This window comes from Ambystoma mexicanum, unplaced genomic scaffold, assembly GCF_040938575.1.
Source record: "Ambystoma mexicanum isolate Mex_15411 unplaced genomic scaffold, UKY_AmexF1_1 Mex_scaf57, whole genome shotgun sequence".
Lineage (NCBI taxonomy): Eukaryota > Metazoa > Chordata > Amphibia > Caudata > Ambystomatidae > Ambystoma > Ambystoma mexicanum.
The window spans coordinates 1,203,668-1,221,171 of record NW_027182474.1 but is presented as its reverse complement, the minus strand read 5'-3'; the positions used below and the strand labels follow the sequence as shown (position 1 = coordinate 1,221,171).

The 17,504-nt window shown below is 47.2% G+C and overlaps 1 protein-coding gene across 1 annotated transcript in view; it reads left to right on the top strand.

The window, feature by feature from the left end:
- The window catches only part of LOC138562532 (extracellular calcium-sensing receptor-like), a 120,548-nt gene that overhangs the window by 85,207 nt on the left and 17,837 nt on the right, over positions 1-17,504 (top strand). Inside the window, exon 5 of the mRNA XM_069642777.1 lies at positions 10,664-10,784. Within this exon, the coding sequence (XP_069498878.1) occupies positions 10,664-10,784 (121 nt within the window). The remainder of the gene's footprint in view (positions 1-10,663; positions 10,785-17,504) is intronic.

The following is a 17,504-nucleotide window of genomic DNA, read 5'->3' as shown; positions in this document are numbered from 1 at the left end:
GCCATCTCTGCAACCCGTGGTGACTTATGAAAGGTGTGTGACTCTAATGTGTGGCTGACATCTTCCTTTCAGCCTGCTGCCCTAAGCAGCCCATGCCCCCTCCCCCCAACTGTTCACTATCACATCTCACCTGTTTTACTGAAAGGAAGCCACCCCTTGGTTGCCCATCTCCACCCCATCACTACCTCCTACTGTTGCCACCGCACTATGCACCCAAAGGTCGCTGCACACAGGGGAGGTGATATAGATGCTCTTCTCCAGCACTATCCAACAGCCTACGGCATACTGCACAGAAAGCATACACTTCCCCACACACAGGCAACAGTACACGCCTCCCGCCTCCCACAGATGTTCTGAAGGCAGCCATGAGCCCACCCACAGCCCTACCTCTTAGCTTGCAGGACCTGAAGCACCGAGAGGCCATGCAATAGGAAGATACAATAACATAACTTTCATATCCCCAGCTCCTTTAGGTGGACTTGCTTTAAGCCATGCCAAGTGTGGCCCACCACTGCACCCACTGGATGACGAGTTTCTCTGGAACTGAGGTGTTCTTGCATAAGTGTGGGGGACCTCGGATGGGGCCAGCTGGTACCTCCAGTGGTGACCTCTTGAGGTCAAGAAAATGTTCCTTGCGGGAGCAGGTGAAGGCTGAGGCCAACATAGGATGCTCCATCTCTGCATTGCTATTCTCCACTTTCCCACCTGGTTCTCCTGGTGATTTCTTTCTGGGAAAGGTTATTTTAAGGGAGAAGGAATGGGTAGCAAGCATTGGGAAAGCCAACTGCTAAGGCGTTGGTGCAGGTTGTGTAAAGGTGTGCAATTTATTGTATCTGTGTTTTTTTTAATGAGATTCAATGTTGATTTCTAAAAGTTTGTGAATTTTGAATTTTTGTATAAATTGTTGTCCTGTGACACATTTGAAAATATAATTAAAGCAATGTTATTTTACATTTGAAAAGGTGCAGGATCTACATTTTAAGGCAATCTAGTTAATTTGAAATAGTAAGACATTCAATACAATGGGCATCACGCTCTCCAGCGCTCTGGTCCTCTCCAGGCTGGACTACTGCAACAGCCTCTTCCTCAATCTTCCTTTATCCTCCCTTCGTCCCCTTCAACTAATCCAGACTAGGACTGCAGGATTTATCATTGGCCTCAGGCCCAGGGACCGCATCACTCCACCCCTAAAACCTCTCCACTGGCTCCCGGTAGCTGCAAGGATTTATTATTTATTTATTTATTTATTTATTCGCATTTGTTAAGCGCACAGAATCAGCCCTGAGGCATCGTGGCTTCGTGGATCAAGTTCAAGGCCCTCTGCATCCTCCACAATGCTTTCTGGGGCCTGGGCCTTCACTATATCCAACTCTCTCTCCCTAAATACCCCCCTACTAGATCCCTTCAGTCTTCTAGCTCCAACTCTCTGCAGATCAGATGCTTCTCTAAGCATAGAGTGCGGCGGGGGGCAGATCTCTCTCCTCCGCAGGAGCCTTCCTCTGGAATAGACTCCATGCCCCTCTAAAGCTTGAGCCGAATCTCCTTAAGTTCCAGAAGCTCCTCAAGACCCTCCTTTTCTCATCTTTCTTCCCTCCCCCCAGCCCCTGCAAATGCCTGTGTCTGTCTCAGTGACTGGCTACCTAGTTCCCTCTGAGTTCTACAGGACACCAGGCCCCCCTGCCAAGTCCACCTCCTTCCTTGCACTTAGCATGTGGTCTCTCATCCCCCGCACCACATGCAGTCCCCTACACTTGCCCATTTGGCCCCCCCTTAGCACTCACCTAGCCCCTGTGCCCCCCCTGCTCCCTCCCTTTTTACTTGCACTCTCTCCTCTTTGCCCTGCACTTCCCTTACCACTCTAGCACTTCGCATTTCGCGCAGACTGCCACCCCCCCGCACATATTGTTACTGCACTTGCACAATTCAAATGTCACAAGGCCTAGTAGGACCATTATTGGTATCTTTTCCCTTGTTCCCCCACCCTTTCATTTTGTCTTTTGGTGCCTTGAAACACCGTTTCTTGTATAGGCGCCTTACAAATAACCAATAAATACATTAAATAAAATGCCATCAAAGAGTGCATGTCAAGTAGTTTACAGTAACAGATTTAGTGGCTGTATTCTTCCCATCTTTGTCAGGTGACGTCTTCTCCCATTTCTGAGACATGCAATAATAGTTGTTAAGATAACGGAATGAATGGACACTCAGTGCTTTAACATCAGAAGTGTAGGGCAGACCCAAAAAAACAATCGATACAAAATCACTCCAGAAAGCGTTAATAAAGAGTGCATGACTTGCAAGAAAAAACAATGTTTTATTACATGCAAATATGTGTGGGAGTGTCAGTCAGTCCCATAGAACTGACAACTGAAACCACGCTGGACACGCCTATTCTAATATACATATTTCATAGGAGAAAACCGCACATTAACATAAGCACAATATGTCAGATACAGCATAATCCCATGTTCCCCATTGGCTAACATGTATACACAAATCTAAACATCCCCTGTAGTTCATCTCACCATTGGTTGTGGACATCTAAGTACAACCCTTACAGGATAATCTACTGTAACGAGATTGGTTCATTATACCCAGGTAAATTGTGGCAACAAGTTACTCTTCTTATTGGTCAAGACAACTTTGAACATCTTGTGATGTGCATACACCCTAGAGGGCCCAATCAGGGAGGTAGTGTGAACAAAGAGGTCAAACCTGCCCGGCGATACACTAGCTTCTTAATGAGATGAGACAATTTGACACCCCTGAATGGCTCATTTGACTTTGCAGCTGTACACTTTGGCATCACCTCTTGTGACTCCCATCTGAGAACATGCTGCACCCCTAACATGGCCCCTACTCTATCTCTCTTGGGAACCAGGTGTTTAGAAAAACACAGTGGAGGCACCACTGTTGGGAATTAATTTCTCATATTTGTTTGTCCCAGTTAATAAAAACAACTGCAGTTCAAATGGTCTGGCTAGTTTTCCCTGGGGGAGCTATTGCGCTAAACCTAGCTTTACCGCTTGGCAGTGACCGATATCCGGCCCTGTTCTCATTAAGGCTGTCCTCCACAGCTGCAACACTAATCTAATCATCTAAGACCAACATTCAGTTCCCTGCTCCTGTACACTACTCAACCTGACACAATTTACTCTACTCCAACCTGGCAATGCATGGCTCTCCCTCTGCTCCAACCTGGCAATGCTTGGCTCTGCCTCTGCTCCAACCTGGCCAAGCCTGGCTCTGCCTCTGCTCTAACCTGATAATGCCTGGCTCTGCATCTGCTCCAACCTGGCAATACCTGGTTCTGCCTCTGCTCCAACCTGGCATTGCCTGGCTTTGCCTCTGCTCCAACCTGGCAATGCCTAGCTCTCCCCATTTATATCCAGTGTATTAACCCACAGTGTTGGCACCGGAGATAACACAAGTAATGATCATTTAAAGTGGTCACTGCACAGACTATCCCTTAACTTGCTGGTTGCTCTGCCACCTATGAACGACAACTTCTCTCCTAATGGAAATGTTGAATAGGTGATGTACCAAACGTAATGGTGGGCAGTCGGGTCCGACTGAGATATTTGCTCTTTACGCATACGCAGTCTGCAAGGACACTTTATTCTCCTCCCTGACCATGCTATGGCCAGTGGTCTTGCCTTCTCCAAGTACTACACAGATTGTGAATGAGGCAATGGGCGGGGTCAAAGGTCTCTGGAGAAGGGAAATGCACACCTAGACATGAAGCTTTCCATGTGCCACACAACCCTTAGGTTGTCCTAAATCTCCCATCATCAAAGGCATTGAGTGCTGGCTGTTGCTCCCATGTGTGCCTGCTGAAAGACTCACAACAGCTCTCCTGCAGTTTAGTCCATCTAGAAGCTGTGCCCAAACAACACATCTCCAAGTCTGTCCAGTTTGTGAGAATCAAGTTGTCAATTACCAAAGACTTGAAAGTACATTTGCAAAGCACAAGGGATTGTTTAGGCCAACATTACTTTGCATTCTGGTACATGTAAATTTCCATTCACCTTGGTGAAAATAAAACCATAATTACAATTTGCGCTCAATATAAGGTTTTATATATTTGTCTATATTTGTCAGATTTGTTCATATTGCGATTGACATTCTTTTATTCATCTTTATAAAACAGAACATTTGTTTAGCTACTTAAAACTTCAGATTAGCCAACATGAATGTCAGTTAGGGATCAGAAGATAAGTAGTCAATTTCCAGGGGATTGCCAGTTTGCCAGTTTGGGATTTGGGCAATCCCCCAACTGCCAAACATGCGCTTCCTTTTCTCGCTTGGTGTCTTCTCTAACACTATCCGTAACGCTTCTTCTCCTCCTATGCCTTAGCTTTTTCTGCTGCCTTCTCGCTCCTTCTGCTGACTCTTTCTTGCACCTCCTCCTTCTCATTCTCAACCTCACACAGACTTTCCCTCCTTCTGAACTCCCCTCTCGGCCTACACCTTCCTGCTCCAATTTCAGATCCATCTCTGTTGTACACCAAGTTTCAGCCAAAATATTGTTACTGCACTCTTGCATCTCTCGGATTCTATGGGGAGGAATTGATAGCTCAGGAGCAACGCATTTGTCTTGGATGGAAGACAACACAGCGCAACGCAGGTTCGAATCTCGATCCCGCGCTTAGAAACCACTCGCTGGTATTAAGCGCATTATGAACAATAAATATAATAAAATACATAAATATAGGAATTTGATCCTGCCGCTAGGTGTGGTCATGTTTATGCTATACATTTGATTGGTGTAACTATGACCTTTCACCCAGATTGCATTTTCCCAAGGTGACTCTCATGACTTAATTAAACCCAAGCACCATCTGGGGAAATGTTACTGATAACTCAAAGAACACTCCAACTCCCAGAGAAGGTTCAAGGTTATGTATTGATGTCATTGGCAGGGTGTAATGGCAGACCCATCTATCTCATCTAGATCCAGACATTCCCAGCCATTACCCAGGCATTACTAGTCTCCTCTAGAGAGATACTATTTTCCCTACAGTCTAGTACCTATTTTGCTGTCAAGGAGACGCTAAAGGCAATTACCTTCATTGTCTAAGCTCCCTCCAGGTCTTTCAAAACTAATCCTATACTATCAAGGTTGTTTATATTGAAATAGATGAAGGAATGTGACCGCCAGACAGCCTGATTTTCCTCTCCCGGTCTCCGAATGTAATTCTCCCCTTTCTACTCTCATGCATCCAACTCCACCCACCTTCTGTCTTCTTCTGCGTACGTCTTCCTCCTCTGTCCACCCAATGTCTCTCACTGTTCTACTTGCCTCTACTCTTTGGTGTTTTAACCTCCTCCTCCCTAGTACTACTCGCTCCTCCATACTACTACTCCCTCCTCCACACTACTACTAGTCCACCCCACCCCGCCTCCTACTCTGTCACCATCCTTTCACACTGTCAAGCACTTCCACTCACTTGCTGCAATTCCTCTGCCACTCTCACCTACCAACCTTGCAAGCTCAATAACCACACAATACTCAACCTATTCTTCAATACACCTCCACACTCCAGTCCACCATCCTACCTTCTCCTGATCAATTGAACTGCCACCTTCTGGTATTCTGACCTAACAAGACCAATCCACACCTTCCTGTTTCCTTTTACCTTCTTATCTCCCCCTCCTCCTTCCATTGGATTACTGGCTCTCACCAGTCTGGCCTTGTCTTCCCCGCCTGGGTGGTATGTCACAAAGAGGAAGTTACAAGCAGCAGGGTAAGCCCCACACATTTTCTCCGTGCGGGGCTGCGTTGCAAAGTGTCCAAGTTCATGTTACGTGGCTTTGACGAAGCTCTCGCCAATGAAGTCTCTTCCGTTATAAGTCCTTGTTGAAGCCAGTTTGGCACAGCACTTTAGTTGCTGCGCGCACCAGCACTGGAGTGCGGTGTGCACATCTCCGACAGCCGCACATGTGCTTTGGGTTCTCACCCTCTGTGGCTCAGATGATTGTAGACTATTGTCATGGGGTTCTGATGGGCTGTAGTCTTGAAGTTAGTCTCTTGACACTGCTTATGTCAGGTCCCAGGAAAAAAACTGAAAACCTGACCAGCGTTTTCAGTAAGAGGCATGGGGCGATGCAAGGTAGTGCTACATATATATAAGCAGGCACTTGGGGAGGGGACATGAATTGGGACCTTCTAAGCTGTCACTGTCCCCCTCTGGGCTGGGCCTGGCTCCCACCCTGGTAGGCCTGCTATCACCACAGGCTGAGAGGGATTCCTATCGCCCCCTGGAGAGGTCAGATTTCTGACCTGTCACAGCTCTCACTCATTGCCGTTCTGGCACAAGACTGCTGTAGTTTGGATCCGCACATGGCAGCGTGTGCATGGTAAATAAGACTAAATGAACATGTGCTTCCTGGGGATTATGTGTTCTAGTGTACAACATGCATTCTGTAAAGGAATGTAATCGCTGGTTCAACCTGACTGCACACTTTAAAACCTTTGTCTTGTGACAATATACATATATCAGCCCCCACCCCCTCTAGCGGTCTTAATAACACATCCTATGGTGTGAAAGGTCACAGCGCCACATCCTGCAGAATGTGGTGTCCTGCGAGCACTGCTGCCACAGGGGTGCATGTGCACTGGTGATCCTACTTATATTGGTAGCTGGGCATGGTGCAGGGAGATGCGGCAAGCATCTTCCAAACAGCTGGATCAGGATGGTGTGTGCACTGTGCAGGGTACAGCCCGGGAGGCCCTCATGCGCAGGCGCGGGCCATGCCCTACTGAGAAGAAAAAATCCAAGACAATATGATGGCCATTTGAACGAGATTCCTGAAGAAGCAGAGAAACTAGATGGCAAAGATGAATGATGACGTCACATAAAATCATATTGACACCCATAGAAGAGATAGAGAAACCAGAGGATGCAGACGATTTATAAACCATCAAGAAAGTATCATGGATAAGTGACATCTTGGGATCAAGGTGACGAAACCTATGCCACAGACCTGATAAAGATGCTGAGTTAGTTCAAACGTGTACAGATGCAATGAAATGCAAGCAGCAAAGCAATCATGAAGCTAGCCACATGCTTTTGAATAGTTAAAGCACGGCAAGTGCCAACATATACATATATAGATACATATGGACAAGTAAAGGATGGATGTTTCACTAAACATATAAGCAGTACTAAACAAAGAAGGCCTCAATTTTCAGTGTGTCGCAGTTAATAAAGCAATTGAATGCGCAAAATGGATCTCAGTTAAAGGAGTTTACCAAGCCAAGAGAGCCAAGGTCTTATCAAACTGGAATTGGCTGACATTGGATACAATTAACGTGAAGGAACAGAGGCTCCTGTTCAAAAAGGTCAAGCAAAACAAAAGACGTCTGAGGACTATTGGAGAATAAAATCAAATACACGAAAATGCTCAATTTCATGGTGTCCAGTCACGTGATAAAGGGAAGTTGGACGAGCAAGATGGTCACACCTACGCATGGAGGCCGGCTGTGCCCATACTCCTCAAAAATTCTCAGAACACAGTACAAACACAAGGCCAACCTCAGAGCACTAATTCATACTGGACCATTGAGGTGATGATGGATGATATGCTAATTGGTGGGAAGCCGGTGCTAAAACAAGCTCACCCACACCTGGTTATTCAGTCTGCATGCTGCTAGACGTAGGTGGAAAAGTCCTGGCAGGGGTTAGAAGCTGTCCAATTGTAGGGTACCGTGTAATTAAGGGTCCTATAGCTTGTGTAGCCAATGGGACATCGTACATTTAGTGACGTTCATAGTGGCCATTTTGACGGGAGGGCTTAGTTGCTCCACCTGATGTTAAGTATCCTATCAGCTTCCTCTACTGCTCTATACAGATATAGAGCCTATACCTAGTAATATTTCAAAGAAGGTAGCAGGAACTTGGGGTTGGTTACCCCGAGTTACCTGGGGGCAACCAGACGTGGACTCCCTGCTCACTGTGCTCAGAGAGACAAAGTTTCACCTCACTGATGAGGCCCAACAAGGCTGAAACACGTGTATGGGGTTGCGTTTGGTACTCTTGGTCAGAGAGGAATTTGCATAGCATTTCGGTACTGGACTGCCCATGTGGGCGGGACAAAGACTGATATGCAAATGGATATTTCCCATCAATGAAAGGTACCGTTAGCAAAAAGCGTGTGCTTCAAATTCTTATCTTAGAGCAGGTTATCATGCCATGTTCAATCTGGAGTGGAGCGCTTGCTACCTTTTTTGAAATATACCTAGAAATACACTTAGACCCAATCACACCCTCTGTTACGTTTTTGTAGTTTGCCACGTAGGATGACGTTGGTAATGAAGCAGGTCAAAAGGTCAATGATGACCATTTTTGGGTATAAGAGCCCAGTTGTTTTAATGAAGTAAGTAGAGTCAGAGGATCGAGCGGATGTTCATTGTACTCCCTGTTTTAGATACTTGATATTAAAACAGACAAACTTTGCCAAACTATTTGTGTTGTCTTGATTATTGATGTATGAATAAAATCTGCAGCCCCATCCATCTCCAGGGTATTGCTACTCATCTTAAAGGGCTGACTGAGAGAACACCCAGCTCGAGCGTGTTATAAATAACCAATTATAATGATAATTTTGGGAATGCCGCGCATGCTTGCAGCAGTTTGCTCCAGCTTTCTCTCTCTCGCGCTGAACAGCTCTAAGACGCTCCTCCGTGTTCAGCAGTCACTGGGTAACAGTGATGTGGGTAATGTATTTGCTGCTGGTTACACATCTAACGCCAGTCAGGTAACACCAGTCAGCTCTTCACTCATAGGGGCTCATCATGAGGTTACTGCTGCATTTAAGGGTCTGCCCAATCACAAGTGTGGCAGCTCTAACCTGGGAGTAAATGCTCTAACCTAACGCCCATTTGCGTTAATTGCGCGGAAAATGCCCAATGGGTCTAATGGACCAAATGGGGAATGGGGAATACCCATTACCATCCAACCCTTGATCCGGGTGGCGGTATCTCTATTAGCCTGGGCGGTATTGATACCAACCAACTCGTGATAAGGCCCATAGTCTCTGCGATAAGAAGGGAAATGCTAGCGAGCAACTGGTTCTAGAGGAGGGCAGGAGATAAGGGTCTGCATACCAGTATTCAGGCACAGGAATGGAGGAAAGGAATTTAATCAGCTAGAAAGAGGAGAGGAGTAGAGGAGAAGGAGGAAGTTGGAGAGAATAGATGAGAGGTGAGGTGGTAAAGAGAAGTAGAGAGAAGGATGGGAGGAACATCAGAGGAGGATGGTGTAGATAGAGAGGAGAGGGGAAATGGTTGAAGATCAAAAGAGGATATGAGGAAAAGGGGGCTGGTATCTTGAGGAGGGTCTGGCAGAGTTTTTAAGAGGAGAGGTGGAATAATAGCAGCTCAGAGGAGGACATGGAGATGGACTTAATCCTGAACCCCAGACATTAGAAGAGGAAAAATGGGTGGAACGGGAAGGCTGCAAGTGGGAGGGGTGGAGGCACATGCGTGTGGCATGCCATCAAGGAGTTACAAGAGGAGACAGGAAGAAGGACAGAGAAGGAACCCAACATATCTAGGAGGAGAGATTGGGCTCATTGTCATTAATACCAGGACCCTTAGACTTTAAGGGGACTGATGCTCTAGAATGACTGGCAATGGAAAGCCGAAGGAAGTATTTCACTGTTGGGAACCCTGAATCCTGCTGCTTGATATCTACAAGCTGTTGCTGGACAAATGTCTATTGGACGCAGGTGTCAGGGGAGGGGGTGGAGCCATGGTCTCACTGCACGAGAGGACTATCAATAAGCAACAAAGCTGCACCAGAAACCAATGTTTATAGAAACTGCGTGACCTGGGGTGACCTCAGAACTGCTGGGGACTTTCAGTAGAGACTGAAACTGGACTCCTGTATTTTGTTGATCAGAGGACATGTTGACTTTTTCTTTTGTTTGAACTACATTGTAGTTAGTTATTTGTGTGTAGAACCCCAGCGGAATATACATACCCCTTTGAACCCATCTTTCCATCTGTTGCCTGATTGTGGCATTGGCTGGATGTTATGACACCTGTGGTGTGGGACCCTCCCCAGTGTGTTGCCCCTTTAAGGGAATGTGTCCCTCCCCTGTGTGTTGCCCTTTCAACATGGGCCATGGGGCCCAAGCTAATAAAAGGAGACCTTGCAGACACGCCCACCAGAAGGGCTGCAGACTCAAAAGAGGAGCGAATGAGTCCGTGTGTCATTTATGTAGGCATGCAGGCCTACACGTGGAGGCACAGGCCAAAATGCCCTGATGACGTGGGACCCTCGTGCCAGGACGGTGGCAGAGGTCTGCATGGTCATGGGCATCGCTGGCTGTGCCCCCACTCCCACTGGTGCTGGTGTCCTATAGCACCTTGGGGCCTGTTGGATGACCATAGCAGTCCCCAACTCCCACAGGCACAGGGCCGATTGTGTGCTGGTGATCCCAGCACTATGTAGGCCCACTGGATTTCCATGCTGGGTCCCCCAAAACACCACCCTCCTACAGGTTACATGATTTGTGAGCAGTGCTGTCTCCCCGCCCTTTGCCTTTACTGATGACTCAGTACTGGGAGGTTTTGACATGTACCTTTCTTCATATGGCTAATGTACGCCTTGCAGGTTGGGGTTTCATTGCTGATCTGTCTGTTGTCCTCCTGCAGGTCCCACACTCTGTCTGCAGTGAAGATTGCCCCCCGGGGTACAGAAAGGCTGGCAGAGAAGGGAAGCCTGTCTGCTGCTTCCAGTGCATTCCATGTTCCCATGGGGAGATCAAAGACCCTGGTCAGTTTTGACATATGAAATTAGTTGATAAAGGTCACTCAGTAAATGTTGTCATGCATTTTAAAATGTTAAAAAAGTGTTAGCAACTCATTGGGTGTGTTTTAGGGTCCAGCAGAAGAGGGGTTCCTGTGGTCCAGATTTGAAATTACGTTTCCACTATGCTTACCAGGAATTAAGTAGGGTTATTTTATAATGAATTGGAAACAGAGTCCAAGGGATTATTCTACAATTCATAACAGAAAGTGTTCAAGAGTTCATAAGGACCACACAAATAATATGCTCATTGTTTCTACAGGTTAGTCAACATGTGTAAGAAGTGCATTCCTGAATGCTTTCCTTTGTCCTGTGAGGGAGGGGTACTGCTGCAGGACTCTGGATACTGCTGCAGGACTTTGGATACTGCTGTAGGACTCTGGATAATTCCGCAGGACTCTAGATACTGCTGCAGGCCACTGGATACTGCCGTAGGACTCTGGATAATGCTGCAGGACTCTGGATACTGCTGCAGGACTCTGGGTACTGCAGCAGGACTCTGGATACTGCTGTAGGACTCTGGATACTGCTGTAGGACTCTGGATACTGCTGCAGGATTCTGGATACTGCCACAGGACTTTGGATACTGATGCAAGACTCTGGATACTGCTGCAGGTAGATACTGCTGCAGGGCTCTGGATACTGCTGCGGAACTCTGGATACTGCTGCTGGACTCTAGATACTGCTGCAGGACTCTGGATACTACTGCAGGACTCTGGATACTGATGCAGGATTCTGGATACTGCTGCAGGACTCTGGATATTGCCGCAGGACTCTGGATACTGCTGCAGGACCCTGGATAATGCTGCAGGACTCTGGATACTGCTGCAGGACTTTGGATACTGCTGTAGGACTCTGGATAATTCCGCAGGACTCTAGATACTGCTGCAGGCCTCTGGATACTGCCGTAGGACTCTGGATAATGCTGCAGGACTCTGGATACTGCTGCAGGACTCTGGGTACTGCAGCAGGACTCTGGATACTGCTGTAGGACTCTGGATACTGCTGTAGGACTCTGGATACTGCTGCAGGATTCTGGATACTGCCACAGGACTTTGGATACTGATGCAAGACTCTGGATACTGCTGCAGGTAGATACTGCTGCAGGGCTCTGGATACTGCTGCGGAACTCTGGATACTGCTGCTGGACTCTAGATACTGCTGCAGGACTCTGGATACTACTGCAGGACTCTGGATACTGATGCAGGATTCTGGATACTGCTGCAGGACCCTGGATATGGCTGCAGGACCCAGGATACTGCCACATGACTCTGGATATTGCCGCAGGACTCTGGATACTGCTGCAGGACCCTGGATATGGCTGCAGGACCCAGGATACTGCCACATGACTCTGGATACTGCTGCAGGACTCTGGATACTGCTGTAGGACTCTGGATACTGCTGTAGGACTCTGGATAATGCTGCAGGACTCTGGATACTGCTGCAGGACTCTGGATATGCGACATGACTCTGGATACTGCTGCAGGACTCTGGATACTGCTGTAGGAATCTGGATACTGCTGTAGGACTCTGGATACTGCTGCAGGTAGATACTGCCACAGGAATCTGGATACTGCTGCGGAACTCTGGATACTGCTGCTGGACTCTAGATACTGCTGCAGGACTCTGGATACTGCTGCAGGACTCTGGATACTGATGCAGGATTCTGGATACTGCCGCAGGACTCTGGATACTGCTGCAGGACCCTGGATACGGCTGCAGGACCCTGGATACCGCTGCAGGACTCTGGATGCTGCCGCAGGACTCTGGATACTGCTGCAGCACTCTGGATACTGCTGCAGGACTCTGGATAGTGCTGCAGCACTCTGTATACTGCTGCGGGGCTCTGGATACTGCTGCAGAACACTGGATAGTATTGCCTCATTTGGAAATAGAAGGCAAAGGGCTTCCTGCAGACTGGGATGTGCAATGAAGCATCAAAGCAGGCATGATGCCCTTATTGTGCCAATAACCATGTCTTTAGCATGTGCCTGGATGCATAGACAAAAAAAAAAGAAAATGCAATTCTAATATGATGATGTGTGTCCCCTTGCGGTTATTTGAGAAGCTGCATGGGTGTGGAGGTTTTTAATCCATGCAAAACAGGGTTAATCCCCATTGCAATCAGAAGCATACCATACCATGTATTAATCACGAGCAGGGTCTTTCTGGACACTTTCCACTCATTTACTAAATGGCCAGGAGGATAGCTCTGGGGCCATGCGTTTGTTTTGGAAGCAAGACAATGCACAGCAACACAGGTTTTAAAAGCTATGCCGCACTAAGCGCGTTATAAATGATGAAGGAATTCATAACAGCGTTGATGGATGTTCTTTCCAGAGCTAAAGCTCTACTTCACTGGTGCTGTCCTGTATGCTTAACATACTGGGGCACCGTGTCGTGCCGAGCAGGCACCCTTCTGGAAACATCCCCAACGTGTCACTGTGACGAAATGACCACTACTATTCTGCAGGAGAACAGGGATGAGGAGTGGCTAAAACTCATACTAAACCATCAGTAATCCCAATCATAACGTTTAAGCAGGCACCTCCCAATAAGGTATACCGCCTTTGCCGCTTTGGGTAAAATGTGCAGAAGGCAGACTATATACTTCAGAAGGGGTGTGAGCTGATACAGAAGCAATCCAAACAAAAATTGTGTGGTGTCCAGCAGAAAATAAAATAGGATCTTTACTTGAAATAGCAAAAATGAGCACACCCACTAAAACACTACTTGCCCTTGCCTGCATGGAACAAAAACAGAGAAAGCTGATTTTAAATTAATTGAGCACTCCTGGTTGGGGGCAGGGATGCAGCAACCTATCGAAGTTGTTAAAAGTGTAGGAAGAAAAGGGGGGCTCACAAGGTACTAGGATCCTTTGAGGCAGACCATACCTTTAGTTCCTTGTCTTTGGGGCTCCACAGAGCTGTGCTTCTAGGAGCTACCTAAGGCAGTGATTCAGCATCGGGTTGGGAGCTGGTCCACTGGTTCCAGCACATGGTACTGTCTAAGCAGCAATGGCACGTAGCACAAAGACGCTTGACGCGGGCTATCAATGTTCAAGTCATTGTAGCTCACAAGTGGTTTGAGGCAGGAGCAAGGGCCTAGGTCTGTTCCTAACATTCTAAGTTGCTGGGAAACACAGTCCAGGACCTTACAGGCAAGGTGCGTCCTTTCTTTTGTCCCTACAACCAGGAAGGTTGGTAGCAAGCACTTGGCACAGTCCTGTCACCTCCATATCCAACTGCCTGCACATCCCAAATTGGCCCTAAATATAGTTAGAAAGTAGAACTTTCCTCATCCTTGTAGCTAGCAACTTTGAAATACACTGTGATTACATTAAAGTGAATGTTTCTTCAAAGGTTTTTCACAGTTGAATCAACAATGATTAGTCCCCAGCCAGCTCCTGTATCAATGGTCTAATCCAGGTTGTTTGAACAAGTGTCCTTTGTCTGCTGATGTCATGCACGTAGTGCATTGTCTGCAGTAGAGAGGGGAGGCATGGTGTTTGGGAGCCTTAAAAAACGAGGATAGTAAGACTCACATGTGGTCTGAACCTCTTTTCTGGGGTACAAGCCACTTTCCTTTGCCTGCCTACAACAAAGATCTACAGTAATCAGCACCCTGGCATGAGATGGCTATTGACATGGTAGGAATGGTTCCCAGGAAATGACTTGTTTCTCTGAGTGACATGACAACCCTTCTCAGCGGAATAGAAGAGGCTGCACCCAACATGGTTATTGTAGGGACAGCCAGGCCAGACAGCTAATACACACCAAAACATGTCATGCATGAGTCACCACCCGCTAAGCTGGAAATAATATGGCAGCCAATGCCTCTGGCTATATAATTGTGTAATCGTAGTTGCCATTATATAATAAACAGACGTTGTTAATATTTAGATATTAATACCTGCCACCTGGCTGTCTGGGTTATGCAATTATGATACTTAGAATCACCGGTGCAGACGGTTAATGAATCCCGTTTATAGTGTCTTTATCTCTGTATTGGAGCAAAGTTAGTTCATTAGTTCACAGTTCATGATACACTTAATACTGGAGCCCAGTATCTAAGCATGGGAGCAGGATTCAAACCTGTGTTGCTCTGTGCTGTATTGCTTCCAAGACACATGTGTTGCCTCTCAGGTATACTCCTGGTCCCACACAAATGTCATATCCAATGGCCTTGAAAGCGCAACTGTGAACATGTAATACCAATCCTGAGCAGCCAATAGGCAGACACAGGCGTTTATTGCTTGACTTGGATTGAGAGCTGTTCAAATAGCATTTATATTTATGTATTTTATGGCACGTTGGGTCGGTCCTTCAGTGATCAAAATTCTGTCTTCTGTCTGTTAAAGAGATTACCAAACAATGATTTAGATGCAGAGGGAAAATATGTGTAATCGTTTGCCTGAGATAAAGTGGGGCAATGTTCCAAAAAGCTCATTGGATAACACACACTTTGAAGTTGATGTGAGCTCTGATGAGCAGCCAATGTAAGGTGAGTAGAGCTGTTGTGATGTGGTCTCTATGTTGAAGTTCGAATAAAAGCCTGGCACCTTTTTTCTGGGTCACTTGTTGCTGTTTTGTGAGATGATTAGGAAGACTAGACAGAAGTCCATTGCAATATTCCAATGACCAGGGGTTGGCTCCTTTCTCTTGTATTCCTTCTGCACCATGCGATTTTCCAATGACCAGGGGTTGGCTCCTTTCACTTGGATTCCTTCTGCACCATGCGATATTCCAATGACCAGGGGTTGGGTCCTTTCTCCTGGATTCCTTCTTAACCATGCGATGTTCCAATGACCAGGGGTTGGATCCTTTCTCCTGGATTCCTTCTGGCTCCATGAAATGTTCCAATGACCAGGGGTTGGCTCCTTTCTCCTGGATTCCTTCTGCGCCTTGCAAAATTCCAATGACCAGGGGTTGGCTCCTTTCTCCTGGATTCCTTCTGCACCATGCAATATTCCAATGACCAGGGGTTGGCTCCTTCCTCCTGGATTCCTTCTGCACCATGCAATATTCGAATGACCAGGGGTTGGCTCCTTCATCCTGTATTCCGTCTGCACCATGCAATATTCCAATGACCAGGGGTTGGATCCTTTCTCCTGGATTCCTTCTGCACCATGCAATATTCCAATGACCAGGGGTTGGCTCCTTTATCCTGGATTCCGTCTGCACCATGCAATATTCCAATGACCAGGGGTTGGCTCCTTTATCCTGGATTCCGTCTGCACCGTGCAATATTCCAATGACCAGGGGTTGGATACTTTCTCCTGGATTCCTTCTGCACCGTGCAATATTCCAATTACCAGGGGTTGGCTCCTTTCACCTGGATTCCTTCTGCACCATGTGATATTCCAATGATCAGGGGTTGGCTCCTTTCTCCTGGATTCCTTCTCGCTCTATGCAATATTCCAATGACCAGGGGTTGGCTCCTTTGGGGTTGGCTCCTTTCTCCTGGATTCCTTCTGCACCATGCAATATTCCAATGACCAGGGGTTAGCTCCTTTATCCTGGATACTGTCTGCACCATGCAATATTCCAATGACCAGGGGTTGGCTCCTTTATCCTGGATTCCGTCTGCACCATGCAATATTCCAATGACCAGGGGTTGGATCCTTTCTCCTGGATTCCTTCTGCACCATGTGATATTCCAATGACCAGGGGTTGGATCCTTTCTCCTGGATTCCTTCTGCACCGTGCAATATTCCAATAACCAGGGGTTGGCTCCTTTCTCCTGGATTCCTTCTGCACCATGTGATATTCCAATGACCAGGGGTTGGCTCCTTCCTCCTGGATTCCTTCTGCACCATGCAATATTCGAATGACCAGGGGTTGGCTCCTTCATCCTGTATTCCGTCTGCACCATGCAATATTCCAATGACCAGGGGTTGGATCCTTTCTCCTGGATTCCTTCTGCACCATGCAATATTCCAATGACCAGGGGTTGGCTCCTTTATCCTGGATTCCGTCTGCACCATGCAATATTCCAATGACCAGGGGTTGGCTCCTTTATCCTGGATTCCGTCTGCACCGTGCAATATTCCAATGACCAGGGGTTGGATACTTTCTCCTGGATTCCTTCTGCACCGTGCAATATTCCAATTACCAGGGGTTGGCGCCTTTCACCTGGATTCCTTCTGCACCATGTGATATTCCAATGATCAGGGGTTGGCTCCTTTCTCCTGGATTCCTTCTCGCTCTATGCAATATTCCAATGACCAGGGGTTGGCTCCTTTCTCCTGGATTCCTTCTGCACCATGCAATATTCCAATGACCAGGGGTTAGCTCCTTTATCCTGGATTCTGTCTGCACCATGCAATATTCCAATGACCAGGGGTTGGCTCCTTTATCCTGGATTCCGTCTGCACCATGCAATATTACGATGACCAGGGGTTGGCTCCTTTATCCTGGATTCCGTCTGCACCGTGCAATATTCCAATGACCAGGGGTTGGATCCTTTCTCCTGGATTCCTTCTGCACCATGTGATATTCCAATGACCAGGGGTTGGATCCTTTCTCCTGGATTCCTTCTGCACCGTGCAATATTCCAATAACCAGGGGTTGGCTCCTTTCTCCTGGATTCCTTCTGCACCATGCGATATTCCAATGACCAGGTGTTGGCTCCTTTCTCCTGGATTCCTTCTGCACCATGCAATATTCCAATGACCAGGGGTTGGCT